At 38.0% G+C, this 15,400-nt stretch overlaps 1 protein-coding gene across 1 annotated transcript in view; it reads left to right on the top strand.

Annotated features, from left to right (window-relative positions):
- Nucleotides 1–14,495, top strand: part of LOC142832723 (cytosolic beta-glucosidase) — a 127,586-nt gene extending 113,091 nt beyond the window's left edge. Inside the window, exon 5 of the mRNA XM_075943431.1 lies at nucleotides 14,293–14,495. Within this exon, the coding sequence (XP_075799546.1) occupies nucleotides 14,293–14,495 (203 nt within the window). The remainder of the gene's footprint in view (nucleotides 1–14,292) is intronic.
- The last annotated feature ends 905 nt before the right edge of the window (nucleotides 14,496–15,400 follow it).

Genomic DNA, 15,400 nt, shown 5'->3' with positions numbered 1-15,400 from the left:
TATAAATTCATAAATATAGGATAGGTGTTACCCATCTGTCCTAAATGCCAAATTAGAATACTCCTATTATTCTCTCAACTAGAGGAGCTGCAGTAGCACCCGGTGTTCCAGGAGCATCACCCAGAGTTCCATGTCAGTACTGACTTCTTGTCCTGACCCACAGCTGACCCGTTCCCACAGACCGTAACCCAGTCCCAGATGCTGTACTTTCCCCTGGCACCCAATTTCACTGCTTCTCAGCACTGAGCACTTTGTGCTGACTCTACGTCCTCAGAAAGCTGTTGGAAACCAGATGGAGGAAGAGATGGAACAGATTTTCACTCCTCACCCTCCCAGACTTGGAGAGCAATAAAAGCCACAATTGCAGCCACTGAGTAGTGTGTGTTCAACTTTGCTAGGAGTCAAGCCTTCTTCCCAGGTCTATCTGCATTAATTTATTTAATGCTTACCATTATCCTATGAAGATATGCTAATACCTCAATTTTACAGAAGAGGAAACCAAGTCCCAGAGGGGGAAAAAGGCAGGAAAGAGGGTAGAAAAAGGGGCTAAGGGACAGAAGGAGCCCTTTTGATGTACCTCAGCCTGGGAAGAACATTGGTTCCTTTAATAGCGACTTTTGGCTGTAGCAGAAGTTGCTGCGTAATTAATATAGATGGAGAGATTGTAGAAGGTGATACAGACATGTACCTAGTCTCAGATCAGCTTTACAATTATGAATTTTTATATGATCCCTTTTAATTGCTTGCTATTTGCAGCACCCTCCCCACCCCAGTGTAATAGAAAGAGTAGGAATAATAGTTAATTAAGAAGTCTGTGGAGCTCATTTCTGGCTAATTGGCATTTTCCTATAAAATATTTAAAAATTAGCTTTGAAATTCAAAGACTCTCTTTTCAGAGAGTTGTGGCTCTTGTTACCAACAGTTCTCATCTGCAGGTGGGGCCTCCTGTGTTGGGGTGATTTGGGTATTTTCGAAAACTCTGTCCAGCTTCTCGTGTTCACTTGGGGAGAGGAGAGGAGAGTCTTATTGTACGTCTTTCTTTGTTTAGATCCTCCTGATGCCTTTATTTTTCTAAAGAAAAAGGCAGCAGCCGGTGTGCCAGGTCTCCTGCAGCATGCTACCCAGCTAATGCTCGTCTTCAATTGTAATGAACTTGTACTGTTCAACCAAACTCAGAGAATCACATTTTCAAAGTTAGTGTGTGGGCAATTGCCAGAAAATAGGCTTCAAACTGTGTCCCCAGAAGGCTTTCTTTCTCTGGCTTTGACAGACGTTGAGAGAGATGCTCATAAGCCCCTAGCAAGACCAGGTGGGTGGTTTGGGACTCTGAGCCCAGTTGGCAACCACAATGAAAGAGCATGGTGCATTAGTTTCCCGTGGCTGTGCTAGCAAATTACCCTAAACCTTGTGTTTTAAAGACAACAGAAATATATCCTCTCACAGGTCTAGAAGCCAGAATTCCAAAATTAAGGTGTCAACAGGATCTGTAATCCCTTCCAGAGGTTAGGGAAGAGAATTTGTTCCATGATTCTCGATTGGCTTCTGGTAGCTGCTAGCATTTCTAACATTTCTTGACTTGTGAACGTTTTATTTCAGTCTTCACCTCTATCTCTACATCTTCTTCCTGGTGTGCTTCTTTCTTTTCTTCTTCCTCTTATGTTGCAAGAGTGGTTGACATGCAGGGCTCACTATTATCCAGATTGTTATCTTGAGATTCTTAGTTATATTTGAAAAGACTCCTATTCTAGATGATGTCACATACACAGCTTTGGTACCACCTTTTGAGGCCCTGTTTAACTCATCCTACGTGGCGACTGAGAAGATTTCTTTTGATTGAATGGGAATGAAGGCAGGTTTCAATTGAGCTGTGGGCTGCAATGCATTTAGGTGCAACTGAGCATTTAGCATCTCTATGGTCCTAAATGGTGATCCATTTGTTTTTTAAGGGGTAGCCTGGTGGAATTCCCTCTTCCCTTAGCATAATGCTTCCCTAGCTGGAGTCTCAAACATGTCCAGGCCTCAAGCACTCTAACTCTGGGATTGATGCTATAACAAGCACACTGTCATAGATGCCAATGTATGTAACTGGTGAGTCTCAAACTTGGTTAGACATAAAAATCATCCAGTATCGTTGTCAATGTGACTAGGTTTAGAATGAGCAGAAATTTGCTTTCTTGTAGTTCCGAGGGTTCCGGTTGTGGTTTCTTCTGAGCTCCTCTGTTTAGACTGCAGATGACCTTGTTGTTACTGTGTACACCCTTACCTGGTCTTTCTTGTGGTCATTTGCAATCCCTAATCTCGGAACCCTCTCTGTCTCCTAATTACCTTTCTTTCTTTTTTCTAGTATGTGTTCTGTATTGTTAGAAGTAATGGCAGTAGAGGAAATATCCAAAAACTTAGTGTTAGCCAGGCACTGCTCATGCTATCTCATGTGACCTTCACAACAACCTTGGGAGTCAGTCTCAAAGTTTCCACTGGCAAGAAAGAAATAGAAGGTTTCTTCCAGCTAGCAGTGTGTCCCATTCCCAGGTAATCTACATCATTTTATGGTTTGCTAATCCCTAAAAGCATTAAAAGTTTTCTCTCTGCCCTAATCACAATTAATCTGGCCATTGCAAATTCTAATGGCACTTCTAACAACTGAAACCTATGTGAATTTGTATATGTTATCAGTTGGTTTTTTTGTTTTACTATTATTATTTTAAAACAATCTTTTCTCATACCAGTCCCCGTTCCAACTCCCTCTTTTCCTTCCACTCCCCCTCATTCTCCTTACCTCACCCCCACACACTCCTCAGAGAAGGTAAGGCTTCCTATGAGGAGTCAAAAAAGTCTGTCACATCACCTTGAGGCAGGACCAAAACTCTCCCTTCTATCTCTAGGCTGATCAAGATATACCTCCATAGAGAATGGGCTCCAAAAAGATATATAAGTCCTGGTCCCATTGCCAGTGGCCCCAAAGACAGCCCAAGCCACACAACTGTTACCCACAATAAGAGTGCCTAGTTTGGTCCTATGCAGGTTCCCCTGTTGTCAGTCTGGGATTAATGAGTTCCCACTGGCACTGATCAGTTGTTTCTGTGGGTATCTCTATCACGATCTTGACCCTTTTGGTTATATTATCTCTCCTCCATCTCTTTGACTGGATTCTGGGAGCCTGGGCCAGTTCTTAGCTGTGGATCTCTGCATCTGCTTCCATCATTTGCTAGATGATGACATTGTTGTATGATGACAATTAGTCATCAACCTGATTACAGGGGAGGATCAGTTCAGATACCCTCTCCACTACTGCTTAGGGCCTTAGATGGGGTCATCCTTGTCAATTCCTGTGGATTTCTTTCCCTGGGTCCAGGTTTCCTGCTAACTTCATAATGGTTCCCTCAGTGAAGATAACTCTTTCCTTGCTCTCTCTCTCTGTCCTTTCCCCATTTTCCACCGTCCCATTCACGCATGTTCTGCATGCCCCCCTGCTCCTTTTCTCCCCTCCCCTTCCAGCCTCCTCTCTCCCCCCCCCATCTCCCAAACATTTGCTCAACTGTGCTTATAGCAGCATTATTCCTAAGAGTCAGAACCTAGAAACAACCTAAATGACCCTCTACTGAAAAATGGGTAAAGAAAATGTGGCACATTTACACAATGGAGCACTAGTCAGTGGTAAAAAACAATGACATCTTAAAATTCACATGCAAATGGTGGAAGTAGAAACGAAACAAACCAAAAACATCCCGAGTGAGGTAACTCAGACCCAAAAAGACAGATACAGTATGTATTCACTCAAAAGTGGATATTAGATGTAAAGCAAAGGATAACCAGCCTATAGTCCATGACTCTAGAGAAGCTAGGTAACAAGAAGAACCCTAAAAGTTCTACATATATACATGTATATATGTATACCTATAGGTATACAAGTATACCTAAATGTACATAGTATATGTGGATAACTCTAGGAAGGGGAAATAGACAAAATCTACTGAAAACATTGGTTTGTTTTTCTTAATTATTTTCTATACCTGCTTGACTATGTTTAATTATTCATTATGATTACATTTAAAAATTTATAATAGCAATTAGAAATTTAGAATATTGGTACCTTCATTCAAAAGGATTTTGGTGTGCATCTTCCATGTTCTTGGGTACTGTGAGTGCAATTTCATGAAAGTGTTGAGTAATTAGGAACGGTATTTCCAAATAACTAGCTTAAGTGGAGCCACTGTCACTATTATCCCTAATAATATAAGTCTTATTTAGTGGTTCTATTGTTGTAAGTAGGTACCATAACCATGGCAACTATTATAAAGGATAATACTTAACTGGGGCTGGCTTACAGTTCAGAAGTATGGTTCATTGTTGTCATGGTGAAAAGCATGGTGGCAGGCAGGCAGATATGGTGCTAGATAAGGTCACACTGACTCCAACAAGAACACACATCCTAATCCCTTCAGATATCACTCCCTAGGAGCCTATGGAACCCATTGTCATTCAAACTACCATATTGTGGTCATAGTTTTCTGCATGTGGGATTGCATGCTAGGCTTTCCACATGACGTGATAATGGATCTTCAGAAAACAAAACAAAACAAAACAAAGCAAGTTTCAAATTTCCTAAATTGGAAAATTCTAATTTTTAAACAAGCTCTCAGATGTTAAGATGGTGATGCCTATGCCTCTGTGCTTCTTAATTTCATTTGCTTGGAATACTTGTTTCCAGCATTTCTCTTAAAGGTGAATTTTGTTTCTTAATCCACTCAGTTTACCTTTGTCTTTTGATTTGAGAGTTGATATCTAGATATTAATATTTAGAATTATTATTGAAAGATATTTGAGATTTCAGTCTTTTTTATTTTTTTCTTAGTTGCAGATGGTTTTCATTAAATTAGAGCTTCAATTATTTTCTTTCTGAAATCTCTTGGCCATGCTTATTTCCATCGGCAACTTGAAGTATTGCTTCAGAATTCTATTTACAGCTTTTATTTTTGTCTGCTTGGATAATAGAAACTTAATTTTTCTCCTTCAAGTATGGCAGCTATTTTTGCTACATATAATAGTCTAGGTAGCCACCATCATTGTCCTTTATATGTGACTTCTATTTTTTTCTCCTGTGCCTGTAAATATTCTCTCTCTCTCTCTCTCTCTCTATATATATATATATATATATATATATATATATATATATATATATATATATGTTAAGTATACAGTAACTATGTAAGACCAAATAAAGAATACCACCATAGCATATTATAATTGAAAAATATATCAATATATATAATATATTATATGTAATATAATATATAATATTTTATATATTATACATACAAGTGTATTATATATTATTTTAAATATATCAGTATATATTATTATATTATATATAATATTTTATATATTATATATGTGAGCATATTATACACACACATACACACACACACATATATATATAGTTTCAACTATAATATGTCATGGGGGTATTTTTTATTTGGTTTCACCTAGTTAGTGTTTGTTTCTTGTATCTGTATGAGTATTTCTTTCCATAGTTTGGGAAAGTTCTGTCTTATCATCTTGGTGAAAATCTATGCTGTTTATCTAGGATTACTCTCCATCATTTATGCCCATAATTTGAAGGCTTGATCTTTTGTTGTTGTTGTTAGTCTTTCTTTTATTTTGCTTTTCAAGGCAGGGTTTCTCTGTGTAGCCCTGACTGTCCTTGTACTCTCTCTCTAGAGCAGGCTGGCCTCCAAATTACAGAGATCCACTTGCCTCTGCCTCTTTAGTACTTGTACTAAAGGTATGTGCCACCACCTCCCTGCTTGATCCTTTGATTATTTCTAAAGTTTCCTGTATGTTTCTTTTCTCTGATTTTTTTTTCCATTTTCTTATTTCATCTAGAGCCTCTACATTATCATTGAGTTCTAGTATCTGTCTTCTTCTTGATTCCTTCAATGCAGAAGGCTTTCCTCTGAGCCTTCTAATTGGGATATTTAATTTTTTGAATCCAACTTAATTACAGTTTACAGTTCTATTTAGTTTCCAAATCCTTTTAAATATCATTGTCATTTTATTCAGCTGTATATATGTATTTTCTGGGACACCATTGAAGCAATTTTTGTCATCTTCTTGAAATTTAGCAAAGTGTTTTTTAATGTCTTTCTCCAGTTCTATCATAAATCTTCCATACAACCCAGATATACCATTCCTTGGCACATTCCCAAAGGATTGAACCACCTACTTTCTATATACTTGTTTAGTAATGTTCATAGCTGCTCTATTCACAATAGCCAGAAAATAAAAACAACTTAAATGTCCTTCAACAGATGAAGAAATAATGAAAATGTGGTATATATACATAGTGAAATACTATCCAGCTTTAAAGAAAATAAATTTTCCAATAAATAGACAAGTATATAAAAAGATTATATTGAGAGAGCTAACCCAGATCCAGAAACAAATGCTGTATGTTCTTTCTAATCTGTGGTTCATAGCTTCAAATCCTCAGACAAGAGTAACCGCAAAAAAAGGGGGGGGGGAAGTATAGAGGGACCATAGATGAGGTTGGGGCCTTGAGAGGGGAATAACAAAATATAATTGTTATGAAGTGGTAAACACAAAAATGGGGAGGGAGATCTGTGTTTGTTATCAATGGTGTGGGAGGTCCTTCTATGTGTTGCTTTTATTGGTTAATGAATAAAGAAACTGCTTTGGGCCTATAGCAGAGTTATAGGGTAATAGAACTAGGTGGGGAAAACTAAACTGAATACTGGGAGAAGGAAGGCAGAGTCAGAGAAAAGCCATGGAGTTGCCACCAGAGACAGACATGCTGAAACCTTGCTGGTAGACCATGATCCTCATGGTAAAATATAAAATAAGGGAGATGAGTTGATTCTAGACATAAGAGCTAGGTAGTAATATGCTTAAGTAATTGACCAAGCAGTGATTTAATTAATAGAGTTTCTGTGTGATTATTTTGGGAGTCTGAGCAGCTGGGAACCAACAAGCGGCCTTTTTCAACATCATCTTGACACAAACTAGAGTCATCTGAATGGAAGGAATCTCAACTGAGAAAATGCCTCCATAAAGTTGGACTGTAAACAAATCTATAGGGATTTTTTTTTAATTAGTGACTGATGGGGGAGGGCTCAGGCTGTTGTGGGTGGTACTACTCCTGGCCTAAGAAAGCAATGAGAAACAAGCCAGTATGCAGCACTCCATGGTCTCTGTATCAGCGTTCTTACTGATTTGAGTTCTTTCTTTGGTTTCTTTCAGTGGACTGTGACTTTTGATATGTAATCCAAACAAACCCTTTTCTCCTCAAGTTGCATTCAGTTAAGGTGTTTTATCACAGCAATAAAGACCTTAACTAAGATAGATTACACTTATCTATGGGTATAAGGACAAATATTTAGAATGTATTTAAGGGCTATATATGTAGGTTCTCTGCCAAGATCTATGACTACAGTAGCCATGGACAGTTGACTAAGTTACCAGTACCAGGCATAATTTTCCTCTGGTTGATCAGACCTTAAGGCTGACTAGAGAGCTATTTGTTAAGCATATCAAGTATGCCACTATTGTACCCTCAATGTTACTGTGCCATGCTGGTCTTTATTGTGACAGTCCAAAGACATTCTAGCTGGGTAGGTTTTCTTCCCTCTTGGAAGCTTGCCTGGCTCTTTCTGGCATCATGAAAGCTAGTTCTCAGGGAGGAGGCTTGCAGGTTAGGTCCAGGTCAGGTCCTCTAGTTCCTGTATCTGATCTGTATATTGTCTTTAGCAGTGGGAACTTAATATCCACTTCTGGGGCAGGGGACAAGGGCAATAGCATTAACCTTAATGTTTTGGGAATCTGCTGGAAAAACGGAGGAACAGTTCAGAAGAGGGCTTCTCATGCCTGGTGTTAAGGTTTTTGTTAGGTAGTCTGTGGATCTTTGGAGGGAGTATTGCTAGCCTAGGTTTCAACTAAAATATATGTGTGTGTACACACAGACTTAAATGTAACATCAGTAATTTTAGGTAATAATAGTTCCTTATGACTTTTTAAGATATCCTCACTCTTATCCTCTTCCCTCATTCTTCTGTATTTATCTCCCTCACCCACCCTAATTTAAGCACCTTATTTTCCTCTTCTGATCACTTGTACCCTGCTATTCCTCTCTTGCTTCTCCTTGACTTTTCTAGTTTCCACAGTTACTCCAGGCTATATACTCATATATGGATTTGGAGCTAGGAGCCTCAGACAAGAAAGAACGTGGTATGTGTGTCTTTCTGGGTCTGGGTTACCTCACTCAATAGGCTACTTTCTAGTTTCATTCTTCTGCTTGAAATTTTCCTTTTGCAAGGATGAATAACATTATTCTATTGTATATATTTACTACATTTTCATTGACCATTTATCAGCTGAAGGACATTTAGCTTGTTTCCTAATAATCATGGCTGAACAAGTACATGAGGGTTATTTGGAATAATGATGACTTTTGCCTTCATTATTTTTCATTTGGCTCTTTCTGGACAAATTATGTATATAGTATGCATAGATATATATGCATGCAAAAGAATGTATATATATATATCTATATATTATATATATAGGTTTGATATGTGTGTTTTGTTTTGACTCCACAACTATGTAGAATATAGTGCTAACATGGGGTTCTTATAACTAGAAAACAAACCTAAAACCTTTTATCCCTGCATCTGTCCGCAGCCTTGTCCCATATTACACTCTGACTCTATAATGGGTACCATTTTTATCCTAGCATGCTGTGTAGCTGTCCAAACTCCTATTGGTCTGTGTTGACTTTGCCTCCAACTCTGGTTAAAGAAAGAAAGCAAATTCTCAGAAGTGCTTTTTCTCCTGCCAAGATCTGGGACCTCATAAATCATGGTGACAAGAAATGTGATGATGGTCTCTTTCCGTTCCCGAGGAGATTGGAAGAGGAGAGGCGTGCAGGTTCCGGTGTGGTTTTGTAATTTTTCCCAGTGATGGCCTGGTGAGAAGGATTCCAGCAGGCTAGCTCCCGAACCTAACTAGGTAATTCTCCACTTGAGTGTTCCTGCAGTGAAAATGCAGAGACATCCACCAGTGTCACTCAGGCAGTTTAGTGCTTGCTGCTGCACTCCTGGCAGTTAGCAATGAAATTGTCAAGATTTCCTTTTGTTCCCTTCCAAGCAGGCAGGGCCTCATTTTTATCCCCTGGTTTAGCACATGAATCAGTCCTTTTGTATATGATCAGTGGGACTGTGTGTGTTTTCAGAAACTGTCTGGCTTTGTACCTGGCAGGCTTTCTTGTTGGGCAGTGGTAGTTCTCCAAGTGGGAAAGAAAACATGCCTGTTCTTACGTAGCCCCAGACTGATTTACAAAACAGAGGAGATTACTGTTTTCTATCTGAGTATTGGGCTTTTGTTGCCTTGAGACAGAGACATGTTATTCTGTACTTAAATTGGATTCTTAAAAAATGAGATTATTGAAAGGAAGGGTATTTCCCTTATTATACTTGGCAAAGGCAGAGGCATTCGTGCAAATGACAACGGATAAGAGAAGAAGGAATGTCTTATAAGTATTTTTAGTCCTGTAAAGCTTAATATGTTTGACTGCTCTGTATTTTCATTTTCTAAGTGTAATTTCATTTAAAAATGTCAACAGAACTTGGCTTAATGCTTTGCCTACACCGTTTATAAAACACTCTCTAATCAAAACACGTTGCTTGTCTCTCGATACAACTGTAACTGGGGTCATGTATCAACCAGTCTGCCAAGAATGTTTTGTCTGCATAATATCTGACTCTATAAACAAAACTCTTAAGATTCAGAGACCTACCGATGGATAGTAGAAGAGATATACAGTATTTCTCAACAACTTGAAAAATATAGACAGATATAAAAGAAAAATGAGATTAGAGCTTGATTATATAAATATTTAGCTACAGGACTCACTCGGAATGAAAACAATACCGAGTGCAATTAAAATCTGATTTATTATATGAATGTTCATTTTCTCCTTGCTTATTGAGGGATATGGCCATCTTGTTAAACTAACCAACCTTTCACTTGATTTCCAAATGAAGAAATGTGTCTTAGTGGGTCATAGAACAAGTTCTCTGACTGTGATTTTCACAAAGAAAATGGTCAGTGTGAGGATAACCATAATCTTAGAATTCTGAGAGACTTAAATAGTATTTAAAAATATAAACTCTATTACCCTTCTCAAGCAATGAAAATAACTGGGTAATGATTTAGAGATTTCTCCCCATTTTGGTCTTTTAGCATAGAGTAGAATGATGATTTTAGAGAAATCACAGAAATTATAATGAATATTGTATTTATGTACATGTGCAGTTTTTGCCCAAATGATCCATGTTTTTAGTGTTTCTTTCCTTTTTTGGTATTTCATAATTCCTGACATATATTTTTAATGTATTTAATGACTAAATTTACTCCCATTCATTTCTCTTTAATTTTTCCTATGTCATTCCATCACTTTCCTAACTCCATGTTTTATATTTTAATCCACTTCTTTTATGTTTTTATTGCTATGAAGAGACACCATGACCATGTGCTTCATATAAAGAAAATATTTAATAGGTGTGGGTGACTCACTTGAAATTTCAGAAGTTCAGTCCATTATCATCATTACAGGGAGCATGGTGATGTACAGGTTGTCATGGTGCTGGAGCTAAGAGTGCTACAACTTGAGGGTAACAGGAAGTCAATTGACTCACTGGGCAGTATTCCAAGCATAGGAAACCTCAAAGCACAGGCCCACAGTGACACACTTTCTCCAACAAGGCCATACCTACAGCAACAAAGCCACACTTCTGATAGTGCCACTCCCTCTGAAATTATGGTGGTCAATTATGTTCAACCTACCATTTTTTCACTAGCTGACCCCCATAAGCTTATAAAAATATTATAAAACAAAATTCATTTAGTCCAACTTCAAAAGTCATTATAATCTATCAATTTCAACAATGTTTTAAAGTCCAAAGTTCAAAGTCTCTTCTGAGGCTTATGCAATTTCTTAACTATAATCACCTAAAAAATCAAAATAAAAAAGTGGATCACATACTTCCAACATATAATGGCAAAGGTTATATATTAGCACTCCAAAATGCAGGGAAGGGAACATAGTGAACACATAGAGTAGACAAAAGTAAGATCAAAGTGAGCATATTGAGGACATACTGAGGACATACAGTGGACCAAAGTAAGATAAAAATCCAGCTGGGCAAACCCTAACCTCTGCAGCTAGCTCCATGCCTAATGTCAAAATGCTCTTCATATCTGCAACTCTGTTTAGCTTTTTTTTTTTTTGGCTGCAACATACTTCTTTCTCTTTACCTGGTTCTACTCCCCATTAGAAGCTATTTTTTGGCAAGTATCCCATGACTCTGGCATCTCTAACATCTTGGGTTCTCCAAGGAAATCCAGCCTTTAACTTCACAGCTTTATTCAATGGCTTTTCTACTATGCCTTCATTTAGGGTTACCCCTGACACATGCCTGACGTCAGTGGCTTTATTAGATAACTCCTTTCTTCTGTCCTTAACTCTGAACCCAGAACCATGTGACCAAACCTGCCATGTTCTACTGCTTGATGGAGATGTAACATGGTTCTCTTATTCAATTAGGTCTTCTACAGCGTTCTGTCTTTCACTGCATAACTTTGACTGTCCTGAAACTTGCTCTGTACACCAGGCTGGCCTCAAATGCAGAGAACTCCAGCTTCTGCTTTCCCAGTGCTGGGATTAAAGATGTACTCCACCATAATGGGCTCTAAGCTTTTCTTTAGTTCCTTTAGAACTAAAGAAAATTTTAGAAATTGAAAACTTGTTGGGTAGGATCTTGCCCCGAGGTCACCACTCCCTTTATTCCATTTCTTAATCCATCTATCTCCTTGAACACAGATTTAGCTCCATTCCACTTTCTGGTATTCTATTTTTTTCTCAATTTTTTTTTTTGTAATTTACCCTGCTCAGCTTGCTTCTTTTCATTACAAATCTTTACTAGAGTTATCACCAAAACCACACAGCAGAGTCTATAATAGGCTGTTTTGAGATTTCTTCTGCAAGCAGAATCAATCCAAAATTCTTTGCTTTAGCCTCAAGCAGAATCTTTGGACAAGGGCAAATTGTAACCACTTTCTTCCCAAAACATCACAAGAATAATTCCTAGGAATCATGCTAAAATTTTTCTCTGAAATCTCTTGAGTGAGCTCTTCCCAGCCCCATAGTTCCAATAAGTTTTAGCGCCAGTGCCTTTTATGCTCCTACTAGTATGGCCCATTAAACAGTGCTTAAAGCATTCCACTGCTTTTCTAATCCAAAGTACAAAAGTCCAAATTTCTCCAAACAAACACATGGTCAGGTTTATCACAGCAATACCTGAGTCCCTGGTGCCAACTTCTGTATTAATTAGGTTCCCTATTGCATCAAGAGACACCACAACCATCATAACTCTTATAAAGAAAACATTAGATAGAGTGGCTAGTTTACAGTTTTAGAAGTTCATTCAGTCCATTATCATCATGATGGAGCATGATGAAGTATAAGCAGATCTGATACTGATGCTGAGAGTCCTATATCTTGCAGGCAGAAAGAAATAGACTGACTCATTGGGAGGTATTCCAAACATAGGAAACCTCAAAGTCTGCCCCAACAATGACACACTTCCTCCAATAAGACCATACCTATTGCCACAAAGCCATACCTCCTTATGGTGCCACTCCCTACGAGATTATGGGGGCCAATTACATTCAAACTACCAGACCACTTAATTTACTTAGTGCTGCCTGTATATTGTTGGGTTGTAGGAATCACCTACTGGAGCATGGATAACCTTTCAGAGGCCACATGCCTGATGAAAATTGACACTCTATTTGCCAGAAACAATTAATTGTAAATGGCTCTTCAGTTAGAAGTGGGGCTTCATGAGTCTCTTCTTCCATATCAATGAAGGGATTTTTGTGTAGCTTGATATTGTGCAAGTCTAGTATATAGAGTCCTGTCTTTGATTTCTTTGATTCTTAAAGGGCTGAAGCATCACTCTGAGTTTAGATGGAAGACATAAGCAATGTGATATAGGATGTATATAGAGTTTCTCTAAAATTTCTGTTGAGAACCTAGCTCTCAAAATGATTGTACTATGAGGTGAGGACTTTGGGACATGATTAGATAGTGAGAAAAGGGTTGTCATCAATGGAGTTGATGACCATATATGAAAAGATATGAAGAAGTTCATTTGCCCTTCCTGCCACATGAAGATACACCAAGAATGTATCATTAATAAACTTGAATATAGTCTCTCACAAGATGCTGAAGCTACCATTGCCTTGATTTAGGACTTCTCATTTCTTTGAACTATGAAAACTTATTGGCCAATTGCTTATAAACTAGCCTGTCTTTGTCATTGTGCAACAGTGGCCAAGTAACAGAGGTTGCCATATTATTTTTAGTTTCTCATACTTGTCTGAGGACTTTCCTAGAGCTGTGAACTCACATTTTTCTGAGTTACCAGACAGGTACCAGTTTGCTCATGGGAATATAAGGGACAGGCTTCTCTGGGCATGCTACTCTCATCTCTTCCAAGTGACCAGTGCATTTTCTCAGCTATTAAAAGCTGTACTGTGATGACAAATAGTGTTTTTTACTGAATACACACTATAAAAGTGTGTGATTGTGTATGTGTGTGCATATATTTGTGTGTGTGTTTGTGTGTGTGTGTGTGTGTGTATGTGTGTGAGTGTTCTGGAAAAGACACTGAAATGTGCATTAAGAGAATAAAAGAATGAAACAAATGTCAAAATGACTGATTACATTATTAGAATAAGTAACTTCTTTTAATGTTGGGATAAGGTTTTACTATGCCATCCAGGAAGATCTATAATTCATTAAGTAGAATGTGTATCCACCCCCCCTGTGTCAGACTTGCCCATGCTGGGGTTATGTGTCACTCCTGCCTGTCCGTGACCGAACTCCTGAACTGAAGCTCCTGCTCAGGTCAAGCATAAAACTAGAAAAGGGCATTATTTCAAGTGACAACAATCACTTTATGATCTGGTATGGGGCCTGATGCTTTCATGATGGTACAAACTATGCAGTAGCTAAATCAAGCTAAGTAGCATATGCATTAGATCCCAAACTGTACTTTATTTCAACATTATGTCTGTGGTTAAAAATACAAAGAAGAATTTTGTCTGTCGCCACTGAGATCTCCAGCAGAGCAGGAGAAGGAGGTGCCCAGTGCTCTTCAGTGATATTTGTTCTCGGAACTTTCCCAGAAAGGCTAATGACTCTTTTCCTTTCAGCTATCCATGTTGATGAAGTCAACCTTCAAATGTACTGTGCGTGGTCACTTCTGGATAACTTTGAGTGGAACAATGGGTACAGCAGACGGTTTGGCCTCTTCCATGTTGATTTTGAAGATCCTGCTAGACCCCGAGTCCCGTACAGGTCAGCCAAGGAATATGCAAAGGTCATCAGAAACAATGGCCTGGAAGGTGCTCTGTAAGGAAGATAATTGGGAAATGGCCTTCACAGAAGCTGCTGCTGCTTGAGAGACTGAAGGCTACTTTGGTTATGTTTTCTCAGAGAACAACAAGTTTTGTTCTCAATGGTCTGAGATTATAAAACCTGAATCCTAGGAATGTTATCTGTATTTTATTTGAAAGCATCTTAGATAGTAAAATAGAGTATCACAGAAACTGATTTTCAGTAAAAAAAAAAATTAGATCTACTTGGAAACTTTAATTTAAATTTTTAGAAAAATTTTCTGGAAAATGAATGAAGCATCTATGAAGATAATGCACAGTTGACTTGCAGCTCTAATAGCAGAATTCTTAGCATAAGCATAGATTTGTGCCCCTGCTTACTTTGGGTGCATAGCTATTTTTGCTTAGGAAATTTCTGTGAGTGTTTAATTTATAAAATTTCTAATATTTAATTTAGCACAAAATAACAAAACTAAAAGTCACAGTATGCATTCTGTCCAGCAAGAGAACTGCTAATAAATTTAATGAAACATATTTGTTAATGTTTACAATACATTTTGTCAATGATTTGTCAAATACATATCTTTCTTTTGTCTAATGAACTTTGGAAAATAATAAAAAATGAATTTGAATGGAAAGGGAACGTCTTGCTTTACCTCATTTTGTTTTGTTTGCCAGTGTCAGGGATGGAGCACATCACCTTGTGTTTGTTAGGCAGAGTCTCTACCAACAAGCTGCATCCAACAGCCCCAGAAGCAGTATTTGTGTTAATATTTACCAAAATCCCAGATTCTAGTCACACAACAATACCAAATTGAAAGTGAAGAGACAAACAGGACATCAACCCCATCTTTACATGGGTTTTGTATATTTTTAGAAAATAATTATTTTAAACTGCTTCATTATCGGCAATTTTACACATGAG

Source organism: Microtus pennsylvanicus, chromosome 12 (assembly GCF_037038515.1).
Source record: "Microtus pennsylvanicus isolate mMicPen1 chromosome 12, mMicPen1.hap1, whole genome shotgun sequence".
NCBI lineage: Eukaryota > Metazoa > Chordata > Mammalia > Rodentia > Cricetidae > Microtus > Microtus pennsylvanicus.
This window is presented reverse-complemented; position numbering and strand designations above follow the sequence as displayed.